Source organism: Neodiprion virginianus, chromosome 6 (assembly GCF_021901495.1).
Source record: "Neodiprion virginianus isolate iyNeoVirg1 chromosome 6, iyNeoVirg1.1, whole genome shotgun sequence".
NCBI lineage: Eukaryota > Metazoa > Arthropoda > Insecta > Hymenoptera > Diprionidae > Neodiprion > Neodiprion virginianus.
The window spans coordinates 30,209,934-30,220,769 of record NC_060882.1 but is presented as its reverse complement, the minus strand read 5'-3'; the positions used below and the strand labels follow the sequence as shown (position 1 = coordinate 30,220,769).

The 10,836-nt window shown below is 38.0% G+C and overlaps 2 protein-coding genes and 1 pseudogene across 6 annotated transcripts; 1 reads left to right on the top strand and 2 right to left on the bottom strand.

The window, feature by feature from the left end:
* Positions 1–100: 100 nt before the first annotated feature.
* On the bottom strand, positions 101–3,814 carry LOC124306655 (cellular tumor antigen p53). 2 transcript variants are annotated; one of them, XM_046767507.1, is made up of 3 exons: positions 3,356–3,814; positions 2,895–3,087; positions 101–2,032 (listed from the first exon to the last, which is right to left on the bottom strand). In XM_046767507.1, the coding sequence occupies exons 1-3, from the start codon at positions 3,460–3,462 to the stop codon at positions 1,310–1,312; spliced, it is 1,023 nt and encodes a 340-aa protein (XP_046623463.1). In that variant the 5' UTR covers positions 3,463–3,814; the 3' UTR covers positions 101–1,309. The 2 variants fall into 2 exon arrangements, 1 of the variants encoding a protein (XP_046623463.1); XR_006908658.1 differs by lacking the exon at positions 3,356–3,814 and adding an exon at positions 2,158–2,313 and having other exon boundaries at positions 1,894–2,032; positions 2,895–3,022.
* Positions 3,815–6,380: 2,566 nt separating this feature from the next.
* Positions 6,381–8,158, top strand: LOC124308002 (serine protease snake-like; annotated as a pseudogene).
* Positions 8,098–10,744, bottom strand: LOC124306654 (palmitoyltransferase ZDHHC16B). Of its 4 annotated transcripts, none has more exons than XM_046767503.1 (6): positions 10,572–10,744; positions 10,359–10,506; positions 9,888–10,197; positions 9,389–9,579; positions 8,967–9,277; positions 8,098–8,899 (listed from the first exon to the last, which is right to left on the bottom strand). In XM_046767503.1, the coding sequence occupies exons 1-6, from the start codon at positions 10,616–10,618 to the stop codon at positions 8,812–8,814; spliced, it is 1,095 nt and encodes a 364-aa protein (XP_046623459.1). In that variant the 5' UTR covers positions 10,619–10,744; the 3' UTR covers positions 8,098–8,811. The 4 variants fall into 4 exon arrangements, with proteins under 4 accessions (XP_046623459.1, XP_046623458.1, XP_046623460.1 ...); XM_046767502.1 differs by having other exon boundaries at positions 8,098–8,902; positions 10,572–10,742; XM_046767504.1 differs by having other exon boundaries at positions 8,098–8,902; positions 10,359–10,501; positions 10,572–10,734.
* Between the last annotated feature and the right edge of the window lie 92 nt (positions 10,745–10,836).

Sequence of the window (10,836 nt, the reverse complement as noted above, 5' to 3'; positions counted from 1 at the left end):
AACTCTGGCGTTAATATTCAACGGTTCACAAATTGTGATTGCCGTCGTGAAATCTATTTGTAAGTAATGATGTGAATACTTGAAAATAACGATCACGTGATTGAAAATTGTATCAGTAACTTTATTTTTAAACATCGGTCTTAAACTAACATTTCATACGAAAATATTCCTAATTTAGTTCACTTGCATTAATATCTGAACGTTCGAGTTCGAAATTTAAAAAAAGATCCGACTACTGGTTAAGGCACAAGTTGGTCTACTAAATAATACCCGAACATCCAAACCGTTGTAAATGGAACGCAGTTCCACGAGTTAAAAATGCAACAATAAAATTGAGCAATAGACACAAACTCATCAGATTTGATCCTGCTGAAGAATTGTCCTCTTAAAAATGAAGTAAACAAAATATGTATGGTAATTCTTAACAAATAATAATCGTAATAATTATCAATATAATAATTACTGGTATGTAGAAAAGACATTGCGTAAGGTACATTTTTTGATAAATCGGAAAAGACTTTAAACTCGAATTTTTTATTCACATAATTCTTTTAAATTTCATTTTGCCTATCAAAAGAAATATACATGAGGTTTCCAAAAATTTTTTCGATCTATTCTTGACGTGCTTTTCGAAATAGTTCGCGTTCAAATTTTTCAAATGAGTACAACTCGAAAACGAAGGAATATTGAAAAAAAAAGTTTTTTAAATAAGAAAAGAATTATATCACAACATTATCACCAACTTTTCGAATTGTTTCGTGAATTTTAAGCCAAGTATCATTATGAGCCAATCACTCGTTACATTTTCATTATTTATTTAAATGCGAACTTTGTCAAGTTACTCTCAAAAAAAGTCTAGAGGACCCAGACCTTCATTGCTGTCAATAATATTAAAAAACTGGTTAGTTTTTTTTTTTTTTTTTGTGGTGTGTGGCCTATATAGAATTGGGAAACCTATGCATTCTCGGGATCACGACTACGGCATTGTTGTATCCACCCTGGGTATTCCTACACTGTTTTCTGCTATGTGCAGATTTGATTTGATGTTCACCTTCAAAGTTTTGCCCAATTTCAAAAATAATGCCCCATATGCGTCATCATAGAATCATTGTACATACGTGCTGTATGGAATTGATTTCCTCAGTTAGGGTGCAATTATCAAATAACGTAAAAATATGATTGTTTGTTTCCATTTACAGTCAGTATTCCTTCGATGACGATGAAGTTTTTTTTTTCTTTTTTTCTTTTTTGCGTAATTAAAACAGACAATATGATAATAATAATAAATTTTGCATCATACCAATGCATATTATGGTAGACGTTTAATGTGTTCGATTAACGGTTGTATTACCGCTGATGGCCCTCCGTCGACAAGAGTCTGAGCCATGACACTTGATGTAACTTTTTTTACAGTTTCATAATTGTCACGGCCATAAATTTTAACATTGAACGAGAAAATTTCAGCGTCGGTTTCATGCTGCTGTTCTACAGGTAGCGATATATATTTTTTGCCTAACATAATTTTTCTTTTTTTTACACCTGAAGATTCCCGCAGTTCTTTCTCCTCTTTGCCCCTGTCTCGTTTCGGGCAACTGCAAATTCGCACAAGCAGTTTGCGGCGCCCCAACACTTCTGCTCTGTCCGTCTCCAAAGTGAAAATTACTTCGGTAGGTTTTCTATTTATGCCTGTACTGCAGCTGTTTTTGCAATGAAAAGTGAAATCCATTTGAACCGAATCAGTACCGGGCTCAGGAGTTCCAAGTGGTACAAGGACTGAATAGTGCCCTGTATTGGTCTCACAATATCTCGCCCCATTATGCTTACAAGAAAGCACATGTCGCAGGAATGGGATATTCTGATCTGAAAGGGCGATATGATTGTGGCATCGAGTCACAGGATCTGACCGGTGGGTGGGCTCGCAAAAAGCCATTCCAGCCCTTACATAAAGCTGGCCGTGTGGTGGTGACCATTTGACCCATAAAGGCAGAGTTTTTTCCATCTCAATAAAAACTTTTTGCAGCTTCGCGGAGTACTGAAATAGAGAAAATTATTCATTTTTTACTAGTATTAGCCTATAGTATGACGCACCCTCTTCGTTAAGACAAATCACTCTATGAAATTTGGCGATACACCAAACAAAGAATACTTATCGCTTACATCGTTGGCAGGATTTTTAACTCTCCTCAATATTTCAACTCGTCGTCATAACATGGCAACTCACAACCTGGCGACTGAAATTCTGCCGTCCCCAAACATTATAACTAAGTTGCGCGTTGACTTTGCAGAGGTCAATTACTAAGGAGAGAAAATTACCTAAGAAAAAATTGTTTCACTAGTAATCAAGATTACTAGTCTCATTGTTTTGATTATCTTTGTCATTCTCAGCAAATAGTATCGATATTCAATAGCTTCAATATAAGAAGACAAAAAAGCAGGTATACAATTGCACATCGTAAATGAGAATATCTACGGAGAGCCAGTGTGTTGAGAGAATTTCTCCACCACATTGTTTTATTACCAAAGATCACTGGTCTCAGGTGAAAGTCAATGAAAGCGATGAGACAGAACAGCCATAGGGATTAAATTGCGAAATTCTCGAAATTAATGTCTTTTTACATCTAGTGTAAGAACTGTATAAATGCAGATTTGGAAAATATCCCAAAGACCGGTAATCTAATATAAGTTCCCGTAAGTTTAGATAAATGATGTACTACCGTTTTACGCTCTTAAAATGCATAAATTCAACCCTGTAGTCTACATTCAACACCATGTTACTGACAATTAGACGTGTGGCGTTCAATGTTTCGGAATAGAAGGTGACGATACATTGACACAATATGCGTGCAGTGCAAATTGGTAAAATAGATCAATTATTAATTCAGGTAAAAACTTACCACCCAAGACTTGCTTCCATCTTGTTGGTTCGGCAACAATTCGAAGTTTAATTCGCCAGCAAACTCCTGGTTTGCCGGCATCTGTGCCTGCATTACAGTTTGCGTGGACAGATCATTGTGGTTCGGTAGCGTCTCTTGATAATGGCTGATGTCAAACTTCTCTTCAACAATATCGGTGTGATCGAAAGCAAAGCTGCCAGAATCAAAACTTGATTTATAATGACATATTAAACATTACTATGGACTGAAAAAGCAAGTGAAATTGATGAAAACATTGTATCCCTCTCCCAACATAAATCTACTGAACTCTTGTGTTGAGAAATAGAGTTGCAATTGGAATTAAGGTTACTGTATCATATAATAGCATCTATCTATTGAATTCGTTAACAAACATTCGATAGTTCATGAGCAAAACTTTGATATTTATCATACATGCGACAATAACTGGGATCAAAACATACTCGTGCAGGTCTTGTAGATTTATTTCATTATCGCGAAGCTCTGAAATTATGCTGTCTTCCTGTGAACTCGTCAACGTCAATAACGACAACGAACTTTCACTCGCCATTGTCTATTTTGTGTTTATATTAGCGGTGCCACTTTGCGAAACGAACAGATAAACCGAACCACGCAACGACGGGATCGTCCGAACCGTTTGAGTTACGCCGCTACCTGCGCCATTTTGGTAACGCGGGAAACCGGTCGTTCTTTCGTAGTTTTCTTTGTCCTTAGTAGTTCCTTCCAGACTCAATATCATGACTTTGACACACAAGTACAACCAATAAATATTGTTTGAAATAACTCAGTCATGATTATTTATTTCTCAATAAATGTATAAGCTTTTAATCTGCACCCTGCGGGTAATTTCGTTAACACCAATATTTCTTGCAAATGCTTGCAAATCCGTTTGTTTTCATCTTACCGTACACATCAGTGAACCAACCGTACGAAAGAGAAAGTTGGAAAAATTAAAGTCAGCTACTGACATCTATGTCTCCATGCCGGCATTACCTCGGAAATAGCCGGTCGATATGAATTTCGACATACTGATACAAATGTTTGATCTTTATCTACTATGCAACGGATTGGAAGAAGACAGAGAAGTTAAAGATGGGATACTGACCAAATTACATTTGACACTTTCATTTATCGACCATTATTTGCGAATCGTTAGAATTACGGACTCACATAACTGGCACGAAGTGCTGCTTTCAGCTAGCTTCCTTTAACAGGATGCCCATTCAACGCTTCCGTTTGAGATCTCTCATGGTTTGGATTTAGATACGTCAACTCGACTAAATAAAGGTTCAGTAGTTCGTTCTGGGTATAAAAATCATGTTATTATTCTCGTATAAGTTATTCGTTGTGTTAACGTAGAAGTAAATCTGCAATTGCTATGACCTAAGCACCGTTCATAGCTTGACCATTTCTGTTGTTATAAAAATGCAACGCCGGGAATACAGATCTTTCGCAACCGCAATTCGATCAAATATAAAGAAAAATCATTTCGTCATAAGGCTGACGCAGTGTATGTTGAGTGTGCGCTGGTTTATCTAACTCGCGTGGCAATTCTTCGCCCCTAGGAAAATAATTGTGAATGTAAATATGTATTTATTTATTCAATGCGAAACTCGATTTGAAAAAAGGTTATAGCGTCTCTTGCGCGGGTTTTACAGTACATGGTCGAACATTTTATTCGGTGTTTTTTTTTTTTTAACTTATATTGAATATGCAACGTGGTGAATTTAAATCAGATAACTAAATTAATCAGATAACAGGTCTCTGCAAGATTTTGCGGGAAATGTTTCTGGAATGGCGAACTTGTGTTTATCACCGATCGCTTGTCATCGGATTTTGATACCCAACGGGCGTAGTTCGAGTGTCGTGATTGGACGGATACGTTGGTTTATTCAAAAAATTCGAGCGGGCCCGTGAATCAGCCAATTAGATTGAATATTCTTGTACCGATTGGAACATTATTCACCGCTAGATAGCGGTGCTTGTACACGCGCGCAGTCTCATATTTTATAAACAATCGACAAACGATCGACACGGTGCCATCTTGACAATTTACCGCCAATTTAACGGTCAAATCTTCGCGTGCCGCTTGTATTGTTGATGTAAGTATGGTATTTCTCGAGTGAAAGAAAATGTGCAACACAGCCGAGGATATTTTTGTTTAACTTATAAATCGTACGATGAGATTTTCGCGGTGTGAGCGGTCGACTGCCGTGGCAAAGGTGTTTAGGCCAACAAAATTTTTCGTTTCAGTTTTCGTTGCTGTGAACGGAACTGGGGTGTAAGCCGATTTTCCGAACCCGATTAGTACAGTTGTACATGGCTGGAATCCAGCGAGTACAACGTATTGTGTATAATTTCATTAGCTGTTTCCCGAATAATTATCGCATGTTCTCAGTAAGTGGTGATTTTTGTAACTTTGTGCAGTCAACCTATATAGTGTCATTTCAGAATACAGTGAGTGAAACCACAAGGATGTGAGTGAAGTTATTAACACGAATCATCGCAGGGATTGTGAATTATTATATTGTTCAGTGTCAGTGTAAAATTTATTCAGTGCCCTCTACAGGAATATAAAAATTATTTAGTGCTTCCCGAAGGAATATAAAACATGTTCAGTGCCCTCCGCAGGAACACACCATTTACTACACCTTTCCGACCGAAAAGATTTACTCTACATGTCGAGGATGGGCTGACTCTGCCACGATGGATATTGAGTAAGTCGCATGAATTTGAAATTTTCGTTCATTTTTAATCAACACCGTTTCAACACTTCTGTTGGTCCTTCAGTTTTATTAAATTCTTCAATCGCATATCTCACACTGGATAGTTTTATCATTAAATGACCACACATGTTCCATTCACTGATATCTAATCAATAGGTCGGAAGATTTTTGATTTTATGGGGAGCTCGTGTGTCAGTAAAATTAAATAGTAATCCACTCATATTTAGATATAATGACAACCGGTCGGTATGAATTCCGCCCTGCCGGCATGGTCGCTAAAATCCTGATATACTACGATGACTGGTGCATAGATGTGTTAGTAGCTGCGAAACAGTATTCTCAGTTTGTATTAAAGGTTATTCATCTGCCATGATTGCCCATGATACACCATTGCATTCGAGAGGTGACCACCTGTTCACGATATGCTACACACAATGCCAATTCTCTACGATTACAACAAATTAAAAATGAAGTATTTGACAACGCAACTCGTCGCGTCCAATTATATTTTGTATGCGCCGAGGCGTTAGAACTGCATGTACGAACGAATCATGGAACCATTATAATACGTTGTAGGTATAGTAGTTTTTATCCCCATAGATGTTATGTATCGTCGTAAACTGAAATACGGCGGAGAAATACATTTTCGGAACTTTCCTTCTGAAAGTCAAGACCGTGTGGCACCAACTTGCAGGTACAACATAATACCAATCGCGCTCGAATTTGCTTTAATGTATGCAAAATGGGTACAAAATCGCGATGCGAACGGCGGCTTGTGATTCCCGGTGAGAATAAATGAATCACAAGGCTTGCATAAATAATCGACGCGCCTCGGTAAACTTGAATACTTTCAACAATGAATTATCACAATGGCTTTTTTAAAGCAGAACATATTTCACGGAAAAGCCGAAATACCCAGGATGACTCACACCAGCCAGCTTGGTACACTTATAATCATGCCATGAGAGAGGATAGCTTCACGTGGTCTCAAAATCACCACACTAGTTCGAATCAGGCAACAAAAATTGACGAAAATGACCAGTCCCAGTTAAAATTTTTAGAAAGTAAAAACCACACAACAAGCGTTCAGGAAACCAATGGTTTCAATTCAAGCTCACAATTAGAGAAGTCCACTAACAGACCGTACAACAAAGATGGCATAAAATTCAATACCAATGTGAATATCGACACATTGGCTAACAATCCTAAACGAACATCTGAAATCAGTACATTCACAAAAAATAGTATAATATAAACTTGTATTTTGTTAAATCAGTCCAAGAATTTCTGCACCTTACAAACACTTCCAGAATGTGAAGAATATGGACAGGCCGTCGGTAAAAAAGTTTGGGCACTAGCTTTGGTAGGCACCAAGCACGAAGGTGTTCCACTGAACGATGGACATAGCAAGTGCGAAGGACTGCATACTCCTCTCATTGTAAGTGGTATTGAAGCTCAATCGTTGGAATTTCCACACATGGTAGCCCTTGGCTGGCCCAATGAGGGACAAGTCAATTACCTCTGTAGTGGGACACTGATCTCGGAACGTTGGGTACTAACTGCGTCTCACTGTACTCGTGGACAATCGTGAAAAAAAAAAGAAAAAACATGAGGAAATATCTTGTCTCTTGAGCTCAGTATCAAATTATTCCTTCCAAAGGGGGAGTCCATCTGTTGTTCGCTTAGGAGCTCACAACTTAGGAAACCATGTAGAGGGCCGGATTGTCGAGATTATCAGGATACAAAGACATCCGACGTATAAGCCTGCAGCTATGTACGCCGACATAGCTCTGATAGAACTCAAAATTCCTGTTACCTTCACAGATCACATAAGACCAGCATGCCTCTATCCAAGTACGATGCTACGCCTGCACAGGCTTGGGCTACTGGATGGGGTGGAACTGAGTTAGGTAAATTTACATACCTGCAAGAAACTTGTTGCCTCAACCGACATTGCATTTAACGTAATTTTTGAAGAAATCGAAATCAAATTTATAACATTATAAAATTTTACTGTTGTATAATACGATGCAACAATGAACTCGAAGTTCAGGAGAAGACAGTAACGATGCATTACTGAAGGCACGTTTAGACATTTTAGACAACGTTGCATGCGCTCTGCGCCATAATAAATCAGTAGCAGTTCCTCGTGGAATTGTACCCAGTATAGTGTGCGCTGGCGATGTAACTGGCGGGTGGCAGTCCGATAACTGCCAAGGAGACTCAGGAGGCCCTCTACAAATTGTCCATCCACTTATTAGCTGCCTCTATCAAGTGATAGGCATCACATGCTTTGGGAAACTCTGTGCATTGCGTGACTTTCCTGGGATATACACTAGAGTTTCACATTATCTTGATTGGATAGAAAGAATAGTGTGGCCCGAGAAAATGCCAAATATATATATTATACTCAATATGCTCAATTATCATAGATTTATTAAGAAAAATAGTTTGTCGACTAGATTGATAATGTACTTTATAGATTACAAATGGATGTCGTTAGCACATAGCAATGTATAATTATTGTGATTGTACGAATGAAGTAGTTAAATCGACAATTGATACAATCTAAGAGCGATCGAAGCTTAGATCTGATTCGATGATGGTAACAGTAGTAATAAAAAGAATACCTCAAAAGAGAAATCCATTTCTCATAATAGTACCTATTTCAAATTCTTCGAATATTTGAATTTTATTAGTCCTCCGATAGCTACGCCAGCATTTGTAACATGCGATTGAGTATTGCACATATCAAACTATAATAATTAAATGTAACACTCTCGCGCATTTACAATATGATATCATTATAAATTAGTAAAGCATATTTGCGAAGCAGCATAGAAAATTTTTATACACGTATATTTATTGGGTCACCAACTTTCGTAATGACGAGTAAAAATATGTAAAAATAACAACTTGGTGCGTTAATTTTGTCTGACTAAAAACTAAAACTTGGAGAACATGTAACAGTCTAAAGTTAGACTTGGACGCGAATATTTGCATCATTAAAACTTGCTGTTTTATAACTGATTTTAGCTATTGAACATTAGTACTGTGATCTCAACGACAATACTACAAATTTTGACTAGATTATTAAGCGAATTTTAATAAAGTAGTCAAAAAACTAAATGATTATTCTCGAGTGATACAGCAATGTGGTAAAACTGAGTTTGTCATGAAAGTTTTGCATCGTGAATTGAGTTCCATGTAAGGCCATCTCCGTAGGGCCCGTGTGTCGATGGGAAAAGAATGTGCCACCAACTTCTGAAACGTGAAACATGCACCACTGATCTTTACTGATAGTTGAGAAATGCAATTATTTTCATACCTTCCATTCAGCCCTAGGAATATTCTCCAATTCTCTCTAGGTCCAAAATCGTACGGGTTCTGATACACCCAACCTTTGGCTTTATACTTTTCGGACTCTGTTTTATTTATTCGAGCTTCAATGCTTGTTTCTCCCCTCGTAATTAGGCCTGAATGCCACCAGGCCAGAGCTCCTAATGCTCCAAATGTGCCCAGACTTATCATTGCGGCGTAAATTATTGCTTTTCGTTTCCAATCTTTCATTTGCGTTATGGCAGCCTGTCGGGCGATTTCATCAAGCTCTTCTTGACTCAAATGTTCCAGACTTTCCGTCTGAAAATATTTCACAGATGCATAGTTTTGTTCGATTAGCAACTTGCGATATAAATAAACAAAAATCAAAATCTGCTACTTGTATTCAAAGAAAAATATTGCAATACCAACCACTGGAATGATGAGAGAATTATTTATCCGTACAGGATGCCCTTCCAAATCGGGATCCTGTTCTGGAAAGAATTCTTGATAGGCAATCTCTACTCCAAATATCATAATGAATAAAATTCCAACAACTGTGAAGACCATGTATTGAAAGAAATGCCTGTGATTGTAGTGTCCGACGCAGTTATTCAGCCACGCTACGATTTGCTTAAGGTTATAACTGATCATTTGTTTGATTTTTTACCGTCCGAAAGACATTCAGCTGGAAGTACCTACTTGGCATAGCACAAAGTGTGAGAACAGCAAATGCCGTGCTCGCGCCACTATTTTCAAATATTTTGGCTTCGGTTATTTTTCTTGCACAAACAGTGAACAACTTGACTTGTAATATTCACTGAGAAAAAATTGAAAATTTGAAATTTTTTATCAAGGCCGTCTAAGTGCCAAACTCTGCAAAACGACGACTGAAACAAAGTAAAATGAAAAAGAAAGGTAGCAAGGATACGGCAATGATGGTCCATCTTAAGAACACATTTATTGCATACCGAGCAATGATGTGTTCTTGGTGGTTTCGGCTTGATACACTTTTTGCAAATACTGACAGCCTCTGGAATGAGTTCTCCTTTGGGAGGGTACCCGGCAGGAACAGCGACGCCCATGTAGTAGTGGAAGCTGACGTTTAGTAGTAACCAATTCCCTATTAATATCAATACTACAGTCATCGCTGGACTCTTATCCCACCAATAGGGCAGCCCTATCCAATAGGCAATTGCGACGATGGATGCAGTCAACAAGGTCACCATTACTACGAACAACTATAGATTTTACGTCAGTCAGTGAATTATTGTGAAACTTTTCAAACAAGAGTGTGGCGTGTCGGAATGCATAAAAATTTTCACCGAACTCTTAGATTCCTTCGACAGTGACAATGATACATCGGCCGATCAAGTTGAAAGGACCTAATTAAAATACTTACCGGACCAAGCCACCCAGCGAAATTATCAACAAACCAGAACATCGGTTCCATCAGAACGTCGCATACGTAACCCCAGTCCAAAAAATGATTGTAAAATAACGACTTGACCACGATTTGAAGTCGAAACCATTTCTTTTTTACGCCTAACCTATAAATGACGAGATGTTTACTAAATGCTGAAATTATACTCAAAGTTACGGTCAATAGACTTGCCTCAAAGCTGTAGGGGCACCACCGAAAGACCATCGTATATTCGACATTCTATACTATCCAAACGTCTTCGAATAATTGTCGAAACCGTGATCAAAACTTACAGCCGTAAACAGACCGCTTCTGACCCTAACCATACATGCTTACAACGATCGAACAACTCCTCGACTACAAATACATGTTGCAAAAAGCCGGGAATTCAATTTGAATTGGCGGGAAGGCAAAAAAGTGTGAATAAGCTGAGAATGAGTAGGCTATTTTTATATAT

Coding starts and splice junctions, on each gene's coding strand:
- LOC124306654 (XM_046767502.1), bottom strand. CDS start 10,618: ATGTCGAATATACGATGGTCTTTCGGTGGTGCCCCTACAGCTTTGAG. Junction 10,198..10,358: donor TCGCTGGGTGGCTTGGTCCG/GTAAGTATTTTA, acceptor TAAAATCTATAG/TTGTTCGTAGTAATGGTGAC. Junction 9,580..9,887: donor TAAGATGGACCATCATTGCC/GTATCCTTGCTA, acceptor AGCAAATCGTAG/CGTGGCTGAATAACTGCGTC.
- LOC124306655 (XM_046767507.1), bottom strand. CDS start 3,462: ATGGCGAGTGAAAGTTCGTTGTCGTTATTGACGTTGACGAGTTCACAG. Junction 3,088..3,355: donor AATCTACAAGACCTGCACGA/GTATGTTTTGAT, acceptor TGATTCTGGCAG/CTTTGCTTTCGATCACACCG. Junction 2,033..2,894: donor ATGGAAGCAAGTCTTGGGTG/GTAAGTTTTTAC, acceptor TCTCTATTTCAG/TACTCCGCGAAGCTGCAAAA.